At 51.0% G+C, this 17327-nt stretch overlaps 1 protein-coding gene across 1 annotated transcript in view; it reads right to left on the reverse strand.

The window, feature by feature from the left end:
• Positions 1-757: 757 nt before the first annotated feature.
• TTLL6 (tubulin tyrosine ligase like 6) overlaps positions 758-17327 on the reverse strand; it is a 32771-nt gene continuing 16201 nt past the window's right edge. Inside the window, exons 9-16 of the mRNA XM_029074622.1 lie at positions 16530-16615; positions 13725-13950; positions 10170-10345; positions 8697-8885; positions 6746-6926; positions 4517-4871; positions 3589-3802; positions 758-1335 (exon numbers count right to left, since the gene is read on the reverse strand). Coding sequence (XP_028930455.1) covers positions 1329-1335; positions 3589-3802; positions 4517-4871; positions 6746-6926; positions 8697-8885; positions 10170-10345; positions 13725-13950; positions 16530-16615 — 1434 coding nt within the window. The 3' untranslated portion in view covers positions 758-1328. The remainder of the gene's footprint in view (positions 1336-3588; positions 3803-4516; positions 4872-6745; positions 6927-8696; positions 8886-10169; positions 10346-13724; positions 13951-16529; positions 16616-17327) is intronic.

A 17327-nucleotide genomic window follows, 5' to 3' on the forward strand; every position in this document is an offset into this window, starting at 1 on the left:
TTACTTTGTTAATGAGGTGTACATCCTCTTGATTCTATTTATTGCGATTAAGTTGTCTTGTTTTTGTCCATCTGTCTCCGCCGATTAGACTGTAAGCCCGTCAATGGGCAGGGATTGTCTCTATCTGTTGCTGAATTGCACATTCCAAGCGCTTAGTACAGTGCTCTGCACATAGTAAGCGCTCAATAAATACTATTGAATGAAAGGCGGGCCGCATGGACTACCCATCCCTGGAGAGTCCTATTGGCCAAGAGACCTAATCTGGGAGTTTAAAGGGGTGAGGGGGCGAAGGGATAAAGAAGCAGGGAGGGTGGAGTAAGGGAGAGGGACCCTGCTTATAATAAAGATGGCATTTGTTAAGCGCTTACTATGTGCCAGACACTGTACTGAGCTCTGGGGTCGATACAAGCAAATCGGGTTGGACACAGTCCCTGTCCCATGTGGTGGCTCACAGTCTCAATTCCCATTTTACAGACGAGGTCACTGAGGCCCAGAGAAGTGAAGTGACTTGCCCAGGGTCACACAGCAGACAAGTGGCAGAGCCAGGATCAGAACCCATGCACCCTATGATCATGAATTCATGGTCCTGCCTGGGGAGAAGGGGCTAGCAGAAAGCCAGGTTCACTGCAGAGAGAATGCTGGCATGAGACCCCGAAGTCTGAATCCATCCTTGTTGCTATGGCCAGTGAGTTTGTACCTTTCCCCCCTTCCCGCCCTTCCCTCCCCCACACCTCTATTTGCCCTTCAGCTTCCACAGTGACAAGAAAATCGATTTATTTACAAGCGTCTGCGGGGGCACAGGGTCGCAACCGAGACTGACCCTGGGAAGGCCTCAAGACTTCCGAGGACTGGCAGCCATCTGGCCTGGGCCCGGGAGGAAGTCGTCAGGCTGGCAGCCGGGAGACCGGTTTCCCGAGGCGAGAGCGGCAGAGATAGCCTCTGGCTCTAGCCCTTCTGGCCCCAGTCGTCGAAGTCGATCTCAATCCCTCCTCCGGCCTTGATGCTGCCCGCAGCCCACTCGGCCTCCCCAGTTCCCGCCGGAACGAGATCCTGCAGGGTCTCAGGACCTCCCCTCCCTTCCTGGGTCCGGCAGGCCTCTGAAGGTTGCTTTGGGCAAGGTAACAGATCAGGAGAGCCCCATCCCCCTTCCCCAGCCCCCCTACCAGGACCCCAAGATAGGACGAGCCTACAGTAACAGTCCTGCTGGGGAGGGGCCGGCCAGAGGCGGGTGAGAAGAAACACCAAACTCCAGTCGATTCTCTCCGCAGAACGGCAATGTCAGGAAGAATGCATCGGGGTTGTGGGGCTGCAGGGCAGCTGGGCCATAATCAAACCCTGAAAACCAACAATAAGGAACTGAAGAAGCGAACCAGATTCAGCCCTCTCCCCTCTAAGTTATCCCAACAGCCTCCTCACTGGACTCCCTGCCTCAAACCTCTCCTGCCCCGATCATCTTCCAAAAATGTCAGCTTCCATATGTAAAATCCTGTTCAATCTACACCCTTATGTGCACCAGTGTATTTCTCCATGTGCTGGAGAAGCAGCAAGGCTTAGTGGTTAGAGCACGGGCCTGGGAGTCGGAGGACCTGGTTCTAATTCTGGCTCCCCAACTTGTCTGCTTTATGATCTCGGGCAAGTCACTTAACTTCTCTGTGCCTCAGTTTCCTCATCTGTAAAATGGGGATTAAGACTGTGAGCCCCATGGGACGGGGATTGTGTCCATCCCGATTTGCTTAGAAAAATAACTGTGGTATTTGTTAAGCACTATGTGCCAGGCACTGTATTAAGCGCTGGGGTGGATATAAGCAAATCGGTTGGCTTATAATCAGGTTGGACGCCATATCCACCCCAGCGCTTTGTACAGTGTCTGGCACGTAGTAAGCGCTCAACAAATACCACAGTTACTTTCCCAGCACTTAGAACAGTGCTTTGAACACAAGAGGCACTTAATACACATTCTTACTACTAGAATTCAGTTCCCTCAATGGGAAAATGGGATTAAATCCTACTCCATCCTACTTAGACTGTGAGCCCTGTGTGGGACAGGAACTGTGATAAATATGATTATCTTGTATCTACTCTGGCACTTAGTAAGTCCTTGGCACCTAGGAAGCACCTAGCAAGTATAATAATAATAATAATAATAATAACACTGCTCTCATTTTGTCTTCATAACAGGGAAGCACTCTTTTACAAATGGGGAAAGAGAGGACCAGAGTGGTTTGGTGACTTACTCTAGGTCACACAGCAGACTGGTGCCGGAGCTGGCTCTAGTCTCCCCGTCTCAGGCTGCTGCACTGCTTCGCTAGATTATAAATTCCTTGTGGGCCGGGATTGTATCTGCTAATTTTGTTGTATTATACTCTCCCAAGCGCTGAGTACAACGCTCTGCACTCTGTAAGCGCTCAATAAATATCATTCATTCATTCAATAGTATTTACTGAGCGCTTACTATGTGCAGAGCACTGTACTAAGCGCTTGGAATGAACAAGTCGGCAACAGATAGAGACAGTCCCTGCCGTCTGACGGGCTTGATTGATCCTTACCAACTCTCTTGTACTCTCCCAAGTGCTTATTACAGTGCTCTGACTCAATAAGTGCTCCATAAATACCAGTGATTGGTGGCTTGCTTCCTATCGTAATCCTCTTCATACACAAGTGTTCTGATGGCTTTGAAAATGCACTGGGTAATTCAGCACAATTTCAAGCACCGATATGAAGAAATCTCAAGTAATACAGCCCCCAGATGGATAAATTCTTCCTGAAACTTAAGGGGCTTTGCAGGTATGACTTCACCCTCCCACCCCCGTCCTCCACGGCCCTCAGCTCCAGATTACCCAGCACTGGCAGAGCGGGAGTGTTGTCTTGTACACTCCCAAGGGCTTAGCACAGTACTCTGACACAGTAAACACTCAATAAATGAAATTTTTATGGTATTTGTTAAGCACTTACAATGTACCAGACACTGTACTAAGCGCTGGGGAAGATATAAGCTAATCAGGTTGGACACAGTCCCTGTCCCTTATGGGGCTTACAGTCTTTATTCCCATTTTACAGATGAGGGAACTGAGGTCCAGAGAAGTGAAGTGACTTGCCCGAGGTCACACAGCAGACAGGTGGAGGGGCCAGGATTAGAACTCAGATTTTTCGGACTCCCAAGCCTGTGCCCTATCAACTAATAGTAACAACAATAATAACAGTGGTATTTGTGAAACGCTGACTGTGTTCCGGGCACTGTGCTAAGCCCTGGGGTGGATACAAGCAAATCAGGTTGGATGCAGTCCCTGTCCCACAAAGGGCTCACAGTCTCAATCCCCATTTTACGGATGAGGTAACTGAGGCCCAGCCAAGTGAAGTGACAAGTCATACTACAGACCAGCGGCGGAGCCGGGATTAGAACCCATGACCTCGTGACTCCCAGACCGGTGCTCTATCAACTAGTCCACACTGCTTATCGCTTGATGGATTGATGGAGGCCCCGGTCCCAAAGTAGCCCCTGCCCCCTTCTCCCAGTTTTCAGGAGAGCCCAGGGTCCGGAGAGGGGCTCTAATGACCCCCTCCAGAGGCCCCAGAGCTCAGTTCCGGTACCTGTCCGTCCTACTGTCTCTGGGTGGGGCCGTGCTGCTCCGGCAAGGTCTCTGATCCAGGTGCATTGGGGTGGCGATCACCAACAGCTCCTTCAGACACACTTGGTGGGAGCTGGGCCTCCGAAAGAGCAGCTGGAAAGTGGGCAGCGCAGTGTGCCTCTTGCCGACGCAGCTCCTACTCCTGGGGAGGGTGCTCTGGGGCAGGGACGCGCTTTCTGGAAAGGCAAAATTCCTCCTCCTCATCATTCTATCCCCCACTGAGGGTCTGACTTTCCAGGTGACCCCAAGCCCAAAGTCTGCAGAGGGATTTGGGCGGGGAAAGGGAGTGGGTTGGTTTCCAGACCTTGCCCCTTAATTCAATTCAATCATATTTATTGAGCGCTTACTATATGGAGAGCACTGCACTAAGCGCTTGGGAGAGTACACTATAACCATAAACGGACACATTCCCTGACCACAGTGAGCTCAGTGAGGCTCGTTGTGTGGCTGAGGGTGTGTGGCTTGGTCTAGAATCTGGCAGGGCTGCCCAGAACCCCGGAGAATGACCGGAACTGGAACTGGATGACCCCTGGGGGGGTGGGAAGACCCGCCGGGGAGGCCTGGGAAGAATCACTTTCCACCTGAGCCCCCTGTCTGGGTTGGGCTGATTCCCGCTGGGTCTGGCCCGGGAGTTACAGAGGCCCACCTGTCCAGCTGGTGGTTAGAAATGAACGGGTTCTTCCCTCCCTCACCTCCCTTGAGAAGCCCAACGTTTGCATTCCTAGCCGGGGTCAGCCCTGTGGACCCAGTCTTTGCTGGGAGCCCAGCACGGGGGCTAAATGTTAGCAGGGGGATGGCAGGGGTGAAGAGCGGGGAAGAGGCGGGGGTGACGGAGTAGGGCCTAGTGACAAAAGTGACGGGACGGGGCACGCCAGGGATCGGACACTCACGGGTGCTGTTGCCCAGTTCCATTTGGGGCTGGGAGTTAGTCGGGAGCAGGTGGAAGGGCTGGGGCAACTCTAACCCCTTGGGAGCCTTGGACTCCGGGTCCAGGAAGCCCCGGGTCTTGCGGAGGCTCGGCACTAGGCCGGACGGCTTCCGGGCCGGGGGCTGCAGCCCGGCTTTCTCCTGGACGCAGGGCTCCGGGGATAGCTGTGTCCACTGGGCAGTGGAGGACGTCAGGCTCTTGGCCCCAGGCTGGCCACAGCAAGCTGACCCCGGGCTGGACGGAAGGAACGGCCCGGGCAGGGGCTTAGGGGGAGGAAGTCTCCGTGAGATGGGGAACAACTCCGTAGGTGTCGGCAGCTGGAAGGGAAGAAAATACATCAAGATGAGGTGGGGGAAGGTAAAATGACTTCTTCCTGTCACCCCAGGGGCTTACGCTAATAGTAATAATAGCTGTGGTATTTGTTAAGCGCTTACTATGCCGGGCGCCATACTGAGCGCTTGGGTGAATCCGAGCAGATGGGGTTGGACGCAGTCCCTGTTCCGCATGGGGCTCACGGTCTTAATCCCCATTTTACAGATGAGATAACTGAGGCCCAGAGGAGTTAAGTGACTCTCCCAAGAGCACACAACAGACAAGTGGCGGAGCTGGGATTCGAACCCGTGACGTTCTGACTCCCCGGCCTGTGCCATGCTGCTTCCAGGAGGGATTCCGAGTAGTCCTGGGCAAGGGCAGGAGAGCTAGAAAGATCTGGGAATCGTTGAAAGAGACCTGAGAAGTCTCCAGTCCCATAGAGCAACAAAAATGGAGCCTGCTGCAGCCAGCCATCTGTCTTCAAGAGTTAAATCAGTCAACCAGTAAATCATATTTGAGGTCTTACTGTGTGCAGAGCACTGTAATAAGCATTTGGAAGAGTGACTGTGGGAAGTCACTTAACTTCTCTGTGCCTCAGTTACCTCATCTGTAAAATGGGGATTAAGACTGTGAGCCTCACGTGGGACAACCTGATTAACCTGTAAATCTACCCCAGTGCTTAGAACAGTGTTCTGCACATAGTAAGCGCTTAACAAATACCAACATTATTATTACAATAGAACAATAAGCACACATCTTCCCTGCCCACGAGTTTATAGTCTAGAGGGGGGAGACAGACATTAATATAAATTAATAAATTACAGGTACATGCTTAGGCATTTACCGGGCTGGAGGCAGGGGGCTGGACCACAAGACTTTTTGAGGTGGGATTTTCAGATGGAGGTTTTTTTTCCCCTTTTTGTGGTATTTATTAAGTGCTTACTATATTCCAGGCACCGTAGATGCAACTAATCAGGTTAGAGACAGTCTCTGTCCTACAGAGGGATCACAGCCATCCCCATTTTACGGATGAGGGAACTGAGGCATAGAGATGTTAAATGACTTACCCAAGGTCACACAGCAGAAAAGTGGCAGAGCTGGGATTAGAACCCAGGTCCTTCTGACTTCCAGGCCTGTACTCCATCCACTAGGCCCCGCTGAGCTCCAGGTGGGACATGGATTGTGTCCAACATGATTACTTTATAGCTACCCCATCGCTAAGAACAGTGCTTAGCACATAGTAAGCGCTTAACAAATACCATAAAAAAGAAAGAAACTGACAGAGACAGGGATGGACCAAGCTACCACTGGCAGAGAACACTGCTTTCAGAGAGTGACCAAGTGAGAAAGAACTGGAGCCTGGGAAGTAGAACAACTGGATTCTAAACCTGTCTCTGCCACTTGCCTTCCATGTGACCTTGGGCAAGTCACTCAACTTCTCTGTGCCACCGTTTCCTCATCTGTAAAATGGGGATGAAATATCTGTTCTCCCTATGTAGACTGTGAGCCAGCCCCATGTGGGATAGGGACTGGGTCTGACCTGATGACCTTGTATCTACCCCAGTGCTTAGTTCAGTGCTTGGCACATAGTAAGCACTCACCTACTCCACAGTTATTATTATTCAGGGTGAGGGCAAAGCCAACCCAATAGGCCACATCGAGCAGGAAAGGGTGGCCATTTATCCTTGCTGAGCCCCAAGGGCACAGCCAACGTGATAAGCAGGAAGGGATTATCCCCGCATCGCCAACTTTTCCTTTCTCCTTCCATCCCTGAGTTCTTCAAATCAGTGAGGGAGGGAAAAGGGGATCGTGAAGTCCTTCCCTCTTCCTGACCCCTGGCTCACCGGTGGAGGCCCCTCACACCCCCACCATCCTGCACCTCGGCTTCCATCCCTTCTGCCTGCGGTTGTCTGGCGCCGGGCCTGGTCGCTGTTGCCTTCATCTGCTTCTGCCACTGACTCCGGCCCCTCTCGCCCGCCAGCTCTCCCTTCGACTCGGCCCTCTTCTTCAAGTAGGTGGCTTTCTTCGCCTGCTTCTGCTGAAGCTCCCGCAGCTGCTGCCTGTGGGGAGAGGGACGGGTGAGGTCTGGGAGGCGGAGGGGTGGGGAAGAAGAAGATGCCTCAGGAGCCTGTTTCCTGGCTCACGGAGCGGGGGTGGTGTCGGTCCGTGGCGATATGTCAACCAGCTCCCATAGAGACCAGCTTCTGCCTAATGATAATAATAATTATTACGATTTTTGTTAAGCTCTTAGTATTTGCCAAGCACTCTTTTAAGCACTGGGGGAGATACAAGTTAATCAGGTTGAACACAGTCCCTTGTCCCACAAGGGGCTCACACTTTCGATCCCTGTGATGAGGGAACTGAGAAGTGAAGTGACTCCACCAGAGTCACTCAGCAGACATGTGGCAGAGCTGGGATTAGAACCCAGGTCCTTCTGACTCCCAGGTCCATGCTCTATCTAATAAGCCACGCCGCTTTGGCTATGGAGGCCAACTTCTGCGGGCCTACCTGTCCTGCCTCACCCCTGCTCTAGGGCCCAGGTAGCTGGGCAGGCCCCAAGGAGGCAGAAGTACAGCATTTACCTGACACCCACAACCCATCCAATCCTCTGTCAGTTGTTGGGCCTGAAGCCACAGGGAGGATGCTGGAAAATCTGGTCTCCGCTGTCCTTTTCCTGCCCTTATTATCCTGGGTTGGAGACTAGATCTGGGGCCCATGGGAGTGGCAACTCTTGAAAGGGCACGTGGTGGTCCCAGAAGACTGGCACACTATACAAGTCTAGTGCCGGCGGTTTATTCAAGTTATTCAAGTTTATTCCCACCATCTCATTCCGGCCTAGCTCCCCCCACCGAAGCCCCAGCAACCTTTGTGGGACGGCGGTTCCCCTGGGCAATGCCTGGCTGGGCCATAATAATAATGGTATTTGTTAAGTGCTTACTATGTGCCAAGCACTCTTCTAAGCACTGGGGTAGATACAAGGTCATCAGGTTGTCCCACGTGGGGCTCACGGTCTTCATTCCTATTTTACAAATGAGGTAACTGAGGCACAGAGAAGTGACTTGCCCAAAGTCACACAGCTGATAAGTGGAGGAGGTGGGATTAGAACTCACAGCCTCTGACTCCCAGGCCCGTGCTCTTTCCACTGAGTCACGCCGCTTCCCAAAAATAATAATAATAATGATGGTATTTGTTAAGCGCTTCCTATGTGCCAGGCACTGTACTAAGTGCTGGGGTGGATACAAGCAAATCGGTCGGACACAGTCCCTGTCCCATATGGGGCTCACAGTCTCAATCCCCATTTTGCAGAGGAGGGAACTGGGGCCCAGAGAAGCGAAGTGATTTGCCCAAGGTCACACAGCAGACAAATGGTGGAGCTGGGATTAGAACCCACGATCTTCTGTCTCCCAAACCCATTGTCTGTCCACTACGCCATGCTGTTGCTCATTAACACCCACAGGCCCAGGGAGGGTGAGTGACTATAATAATAATAATGATGTTGGTATTTGTTAAGCACTTACTATGTGCAGAGCACCGTTCTAAGCGCTGTGGGAGATACAGGGTAATCAGGTTGCCCCACGTGAGGCTCCCAGTCTTAATCCCCATTTCCCAGATGAGGTAACTGAGGCACAGAGAAGTGAAGTGACTTGCCCACAGTCACACAACTGACAAGTGGCAGAGCCTGGATTCGAACCCATGACCCCTGACTCCCAAGCCCGGGCTCTTTCCCCTGAACCACGCTGACTAGTCCAAGGTCTCTCAGCAGCCGGCTGGCACTGAGCCCCGGTCCCTCCCACTCCAAGATGCTGCCTGGGGCCTCCTGGCTCTCATACCGGGCGTGTTCCTCCCGGGCTCTGGAGGCCACCGTGTCCTGGAAGAGCGAGTTGTTGTGCTGGAAAAACTGCTCATATTTCTGCAGGCCGGCCCCGGGGTAAATCTTCCGGAAGTCCCCTGCGTTTTTCTCCTCATATTCCTCCGCTCTCTCCAACCACATCGTTTGGCAGTTCCCGGACTCCTGGGACCTGGGAGAGAGCATAAGCCTGGCGATCAGGTCCCAGTGACCAGGGGTCCCAGGGCTTTGCTCACACTGGCCCTCCGGGGTCATCGGGTCCACCCAACCCCCCCCAGCCTCCTTGGACGCCTCTGCGTAGCCCTGCCCCGGAGCTTCCGAGCAGACCAGGCCACTGGACATTTAAAGGGGAGCCACGTGGCCTGCCGGATAGAGCAGGGGCCTGGGAGTCAGTCAGCAGATGCCAATTGTCTGTTGTGTGACCTTGGACGAGTCATTTCCTTTCTTTCTACCTCAGTTACCTCTCCTGTAAAATGAGGATTAAAACTGGGAGCCCATGTGGGACAGCAAAAGTGTTCAATCTGATTAACTTGTTTCTAGCCCAACGTTTAGAACAGTGTTTGGAGCAGCGTGGCTTAGTGGAAAGAGCCCAGGCTTAGGAGTCAGAGGACGTGCGTTCTAATCCCGGTTCCGCCACTTGTCTGCTGTTTGACCTTGGACAAGTCACTTCACTTTTCTGGGCCTTGGTTACCTCATCTGTAAAATGCGGATTAAAACTGTGAGCCCCACGTGGGACAACCTGATTACCTCGTATCTACCCCAGCACTTAGAATAGTGCTTGGCGCATAGTAAATGCTTAACAAATACCGTAATTATTATTATCATAGTAAATACTTAACAAATACCATTAGTATTAGCATTAAAGGTTTCAAGGCTTGGTTGGAATCCCCTTAATGGCTCCTGGGCCAGGGTATAACCATCTGCTGCCGGGCTTGGGAAGTTCTTTAATAATAATAATGATAACAATGGAATTCATTAAGCACTTACTATATCCCAGGCACTGTACTAAATGCTGGGGTGGAGACAAGCAAATCAGTTGGACACAGTCCCTGTCCCACATGGCGCTCACAGTCTCAACCCCCATTCTACAGATGAGGGAACTGAGGCACAGGGAAGTGAAGGGACTCACCCAAGGTCACACAGCAGGCAAGTGGCGGATCCGGGATTAGAACTCCCGACCTTCTGACTCCCAGGGCTGTGCTCAGTTCACTACGCCAAGCTGCTTCCGAGTCTTCCTTAAATCTCTCCTGCTGCAGCTTAAGCCTCTTTGCTGCTCAGTGTATTTCAGCTGGAAACTGGAGTTACCCCTCAGTTTCCCCAGCACTGCTCTCCCAAAGCCCTTAGTACAGTGCTCCGCACACAGCAAGCGCTCAATAAACACTTCTGATCGATTGACTGATGGACTGATGGGTGAATAATAATCCTTGGGCTTCCCTAGGTGGGGGAGAGTCAACACCTGGCGTCTCGGGTCCGAAACTGCTGCAAGAGCTTCCCCCGACGCCTCTCCTCCTCCAAGACTTTCCTCTTGTCGCAAGCCCCCAGATTGGCCAGGACCAGGGTGTCATACAGCAGGCTGTCCTTCACCTCTTTGTCTAAGGGCGAGTCGGTAGAGAAACTCGGGGAGTGATTAACCTGCAACGGCAAGGCGGCAACTTTGGTCCCGGTGGGCCCGAGGACGCGGGGGAAACGGCGGGGAGGGAGGTGGACACCGGTACGCGGGGCCGGGGCCCGGGATGCGGCGGCCCCTGGGTCAGGGGGAGAAGAGGGGCCGGAGAGGGAGCGGGGAACTGCGGCTACCTTTCATTCATTCGATCGTATTCACCGAGTGCTTACTGTGTGCCAAGCGCTGCGCTGAATGCTTGGCTACCAGAAGTGGGAAGTCACGGGTCAGGATGGTCACCCCACTGTGAGCTCCAAGACGCTCCAGGTGACTTCACTCCTGATGAAGCCCCAGATAGAGAACCATTTCCCCGGGTAATATTTTTTTGTTGTTGTTGTTATTTGTTAAGCGCTTACTATGTGCCAAGCACTGTTCTAAGCGCTGGGGGAGATACAAGGTGATCAGGTTCTCCCCCGTGGGGCTCGCAGTCTTCATCCCCATTTTACAGATGAGGGAACTGGGGCGCAGAGAAGTGAAGTGACTTCTTCGTTGCTGAATTCAATCCATCAGTCAGTAATATTTATTGAGCCCTTAGTGAGTGCAGAGTACGTGAGGAGCAGCGCGGCTCAGTGGAAAGAGCCCGGGCTTGGGAGTCAGAGGTCATGGGTTCGAATCCCGGATCTGCCACTTAGCTGGGTGACTTTGGGCAAGTCACTTCACTTCTCTGTGCTTCAGTTACCTCAACTGTAAAATGGGGATTAAGACTTTGAGCCTCACGTGGGACAATCTGATGACCCTGTATCTCCCCCAGCGCTTAGAACAGCGCTCTGCACATAGTAAGCGCTTAACAAATACCATGGTTATTATTACTCCACTAAGCACTTGGGAGAGTACAATACAACAGAGTTGGTAGGCACATTCCCCACCCGTAACGAATTTACCGGTTAGAGAATCCTGGGTTTTCATAGCTCCCATTACTTACAACTGATTTCCGGTTCCTTATTCATTCATTCATTCATCCATCCATTCATTCATTCACTCAATCAATTACATTTATTGAGCACTTACTGTGTGCAGAGCACTGTAGTAAGAGCTTGGAAAGTCCAATTCGGTAACAGAGAGAGACAATCCCTACCCAACAACGGGCTCACAGTCTAGAAAGGGGTGACAGACAACGAAACAAAACAAGTAGACAGGCATAAATGTTTCTTTGATAGGAGCCCCTTGTAGGACAGGGATGAGGTCTGAATTATTGAGAGACTTGGCGCTTAGCACCGGGCTCGTTACATAGGAAGCGCTGAATAAATACCATAAACAATCCATCAACTCCAACCCCCGCGACTACCTACCTCATCTGTAAAATGGGGGTTCAATACCTGTTCTTTCATTCATTCAATCAATCGTATTTATTGAGCACTTACTGTGTGCAGAGCACTGCACTAAGTGATAAGAAGAATAAAATATAACAACCTATTCTCTTTCCTACTTAGATGGTTGGCCCTCTATGGGGCAGGGCTACTGTGCCTGACCTGTTTATCTTCTACTTTCCCCAGTGCTTAGAATAGTGCTCGACACACAAGAAGCACTAAATAAATACCATCGTTGTTCTTTCATTCAATCGTATTTATTGAGCGCTTACTGTGTGCAGAGCACTGTACTAAGCGCTTGGAATGGACAATTCGACAAAAGATAGAGACGGTCCCTGCCCAACACCCCGGGGACTATGGGAAAGGGGGAGAAGCAGCAGGGCCTAGTGGATAGACCACGGGCCTGGGACTCTAAAGGGACTCTAAGGTCCCTGCTCTGCCACTCGTCTGCTGTGTGAACTTGGGCAAGTCACTTCACTTCTCTGTGCCTCAGTTATCTCATCGGTAAAATGGGGATTGAGATTGTGAACCCCACGTGGGACTGTGTCCAACTTGATTTGCTTGTATCCACCCCAGCGTTTAGTACAGTGCCTGGCACATAGTAAGCACTTAACAAATACCGTAATTATTATTATAATTATCATTATTATTATTATTATCCAGTGTGGAATGGGAATCAGAGGTGATCCGATTCCCTGCAGTCTATCTCCCCCTGGTGGTCACCTTCGGGCCAAGCAGGAGGATGGAAGAAAATAATAATAAAAATAATAATCATCATAATGATATTAGTATTTGTTAAGCGCTTACTATGTGCAGAGCACTGTTTTAAGCCCTGGGGTAGATACAGGGTACTCATATTGTCCCACATGAGGCTCACAGTCTTAATCCCCATTTTACAGGTGAGGGAACTGAGACACGGAGAAGTGAAGTGACTCGCCCACAGTCACACAGCTGACGAGTGGCAGAGCCGGGATTCGAACTCATGACCTCTGACTCCCAAACCCGGGCTCTTTCCACTGAGCCACGAAGAAGAGATGCCTCAAGCCTGGGGAGGTGAAGGCAATCGATTAATCAATCGATCAATGGTATCTATTGAGAGCTTACTGTGTGTAGAGCACTGTACTAAGCGCCTGGGAGAGTACAGTACCACAGAGCTGATAGGCAGTTCCCTGCCCACAGTGAAGCAGTTGTGGCCTAGTCAGTCAGTCCTATTTATGGAGCGCTTACTGGGTGCAGAGCACTGTACAGAACGCTTGGGAGAGTCTAATAGAACAATAAACAGACGCATTACCTGCCCACGGCGAGTTTATAGTCTAGGTGGGGAGACAGACATTAATAGAAATAAATAAGCAGCATGGCTCAGTGGAAAGAGCCCGGGCTTGGGAGTCAGAGGTCATGAGTTCGAATCCCGGCTCTGCCACTCGTCAGCTGTGTGACTGTGGGCGAGTCACTTCACTTCTCCGTGTCTCAGTGACCTCATCTGTAAAATGGGGATTAAGACTGTGAGCCTCACGTGGGACAATCTGATTATCCTGTATCTACCCCAGCGCTTAGAACAGTGCTCCACATACAGTAAGCGCTTAACAAATACCAACATTATTAAATTACAGATTTTACAGGCCTAATGGAAAGAGCACGGGTCTCGGAGTCGAGGACCTGGGTTCTAATCAGCCAATTGCTTGCTCAGTCATTTAACTTCTCTGTGCCTCAGTTTCCTCAACTTTAAAATGGGGATTAAATGCTTGTTCTCCCTCTTACTTAGACTGTGAAGCCCAAGCAGGACAGGGATCGGGATCAACCTAAGTAACTTGTACCTACCCCAGTGCTTAGAATAATGTTTGACACATAGTGAGCACTTAAAAAATATTATAAAAAGTTTCATCTTCAGTGGGAGCAGAAGAGATGGGGGAGGGTCCCTTGGGCTCATGGGCCGAGGGGGTCCCCCTCCCTGCGATGTCCCCCCCAAAACTGTCCCTCCCAGCTTGACCTTTACCTCAAGGAGCCAGGGTTTGAGTTTATGATCCAGAAGGAGCTTGACCTTTACCTCAAGGAGCCAGGGTTTGAGTTTATGATCCAGAAGGATGTCAAAACCCAGGATTTCAAAGCAGGCGCTGCTGATGGCGTGATTGGGGAAGCACGTGTGATAATTGTGCTTGATGACCGGGTGGGCCGAGATGAGGGTCTTAATGATGATGTCCTCGATATCCTTCCACACCCGCACGGTGTCACAGCCGAGCTCCTCCAGGTTCTTTTTGAAGGTGGAGAGTTTCCTATGGGGGAATCAGAGGGGGGGACCTCCCCACCTTCAAAGCCTTATTAAAAGCACCTCTCCTCCAAGAAGCCTTCCCCGTCTAATCCCTCATTTCCTCTTCTCCCACTCCCTGCTGTGTCACCCTTGCACTTTACACCCTTTATGCACCCTTTCCTCAGCCCCAAAGCACTTAGGTATGTATCCGCTATTCAGTTGTTTATATTAACGTGTCTACCAAGTTGTGTGACCTTGGGCTATCTTAGGTTACCTCATCTGGAAAATGGGGATTAAAACTGTAAACCCCACGTGGCACAATCTGATTGCTCTGTAGCTACCTCAGTGCTTAGAACAGTGATTGGCACATAGTAAGCGCTTAACAAATGTCATCATTATTAATACTGTCCCAAGTGCTCAGTAAAGTGCTCTGCACAAAGTAAGTGCTCAATAAGTACCATCGATCCACTGACTGGGGCCTTCTCGGCTCCTGAGAGCTCTGGCTGGACCCTGAGACAGGAGGGGGCTTCCTAGCTTTTTGGAAAGAGGGAAAAGGTTGTAGAGCTACAGGAATGGGGCTCCTCGGGGCCGGGAAAGAGGACTACGCATCATGGGAGTAACTGACTTCCAAATCCCAGGAATTTGACAAGCAGGGTTAAGTGAATGTGAATGGTTCTGGGCCAACCACTGATGCTGGAATCATTTCCCTCATATGATTATTATCCCTGAAGTGTCAGGATGTCATTCATTTATTTATTGAGCACTTATTCTGTGTGGAGCACTGTACTAAGCTCTCCAGGGAGAGTAAAAGTGCTTAGTACAGTGCTCTGCACACAGTAAGCGCTCAATAACTACGATTGCGTGAATAAAACACAACAGTAAACAGACTCATTCCCTGCTCACAGTGTCAATAATAATGTTGGTATTTGTTAAGCGCTTACTATGTGCAGAGCACTGTTCTAAGCGCTGGGGGAGATACAGGGTAATCAGGTCGTCCCACGTGAGGCTCACAGTTAATCCCCATTTTACAGATGAGGTAACTGAGGCACAGAGAAGTTAAGTGACTTGCCCACAGTCACACAGCTGACAAGTGGCAGAGCCGGGAGTCGAACCCATGACCTCTGACTCCGAAGTCCAGGCTCTTTCCACCGAGCCACGCTGCTTCCCCAGCGTGTCGAGAGGGAGAGACAGACAAATAGATAAATTACAGATGTGTGGGGCTGAGGGAGGGGTGAATAAAAGGAGCAAATCAGGACCACGCAGAAGGGAGTGGGAGAAGAGGAAGGGAGGGCTTAGTCGGGGAAGGCCTCTTGGAGGAGATGTCCTTCAATAAGGCTTTGAAAGTGAAGAGAGTAACTGTCTGTTAAATATGCAAAGAGAGGGCATTATAGGCTACAGGGAGGATGTGGGCGAGAGGTCGGCGGCGAGATAGACGAGATTGAGGTACAGTGAGGAGGCTGGCATTAGAGGCGCAAATTGTGCGGACTGGGTTGTAGAAGCAGAACAGCGAGATGAGGTAGGAGGGGGTAAGGTAAGGTAAGGTAAGGTAAGGTAAGGAGTGCTTTAAAGCCGACGGTGGGAGTTTCTGTTCGATATGGAGGTAAATGGACAACAACTGGAGGTTCTTGAGGGGTGGGGAAACAGGGACTGAATGTCTAGCCAGGGAAGAAGGCACAAAATAATTTTCAGTTAGAAGAAAGAAAATGAAAAAGGTATACATAGATGAGTAAGTACTTGAGCAGTAGGGACTGTAAAGTGTATGTACCGAAGGCCTGTGGGTGGGTAGGGGTGAGAAGTAGCGAGGCCTAGCGGAAAGAGGACGGCCCGAGGAGTCGGATGACCTGGCTTCTAATCCCAGCTCCACCACTTGTCTGCTGCTGTGACCTTGGGCAAGTCACCTCACTTCCCTGTGCCTCAGTTGTAATATTGAGGATCTGTAATGGGGATTTAATCTGTAATCCCATCTGTAAAACAGGGATTAAGACTGGGAGCCTCACGTGGGACCGTGTTCAACCTGATTAGCTCGTATCTACCCAAGCGCTTAGTATATTGCCTGGTACATAGTAAGCATTTAACAAATACCACCGAAAAAAAAAGAGCGGATAGTACGTAGTTGGTGCAGGAGGGTTGAGATGGTGGTAAAGGGTGGAGGAGAAGATGACCTAAGTATGAGGTTGAAGCAGTCCATTATGGAGGTGGCTCTGGTCTGGTTCCCTCTGGGGAAGGGGCTGGGATAAGAGGTCCGATAATCAGTCCCTTCTCCGCTCTTTTCAACCACACCCCTGGCCCAGCTTGGGCCCCCAAGAATCTGGCTATCTTAGGCCCAGGTTACCACGGTGGTGGGGTTCCCCAGAGGAACGGCCCCGAGTGGCGAGAGAGGAAAAGAAAAGGATGGGTTGAGCGAGGGCAGTTTCAGAATCCAGCTTGAGGAAGGCCACGTTTACCAGCCCCGGTTGAGGTTTACAATCTGGAGCTTTTTGAAGAGTCACTGCCAGGGGGACTACAATTCCAGGCCTGGAGGCAGAACTGGGGGTGGGGTGGGGAAGAGGGAGGGCAATGAGCCAGCTGGGAGGACCAGCAGAGGTCCAGAAAGATCCCTCCTACCTCTTACTGCCGGAGTTTTCATCCCAGATGAAGTTGGCACTGTGTTTGTTGATGGAGTAGTTGGTCAGGTGCATGCAGATGTCATCCTGGAAAGGGACAGCCAATCGAGGGGGCTGGAGGCTTTCTCCACTCTTGCAGCTCGGGGAGATGACGGGATCATCTAGGCCATCCCATCCTGATCTCTAGATCACCCCACAGCTCCCTGCAAACCCCCTTAATATTATGACATGTAGTGAAGATACCTAGCACAGCAGGGTACCCAAACAGTTGCCGTACGGAGAACTGAAATTGGGAAACTGCCAGCCAGGAGGACAGAGGAAACGTTTTAAGGACCCGGTAAAGTCAAGCTTCAGGGAATTCTGCTTCCCCGCTGGAAACTGGGAGTCAGTTACAAAAGACAGACCGGTGTGGTGCACTGCAATCGGGAAAGGAATGACGATTTATGAGCAAAGGTTTCGTAGAGAGTGAGAGAAAGGGAGGCAAGAGAGGAAGTAGAACTGAAGTCTGCAAACATCAAACACGACAGCACCAAAAGGAACAGCTTTTTTGGGTGCACAAGTGATTGGGACTGGGGGGTTCACGTCGGCCACTCCTGTCACACGTCTCTGTTGCCGAATCGTACTTTCCAGGCGCTTCGTACAGTGCTCCGCACACAGTGAGCGCTCGATAAATACGACTGAATGAATGAATGGACTTCTCAGTGAATTTCACCATCAGCAGTGCCTTAATCCAATACAAAAAACCATTGTATATAGATAGATATAGAAATAAAACAATGTGCCACCCTCTACAACAGGT

Source organism: Ornithorhynchus anatinus, chromosome 11 (genome assembly GCF_004115215.2).
Source record: "Ornithorhynchus anatinus isolate Pmale09 chromosome 11, mOrnAna1.pri.v4, whole genome shotgun sequence".
NCBI lineage: Eukaryota > Metazoa > Chordata > Mammalia > Monotremata > Ornithorhynchidae > Ornithorhynchus > Ornithorhynchus anatinus.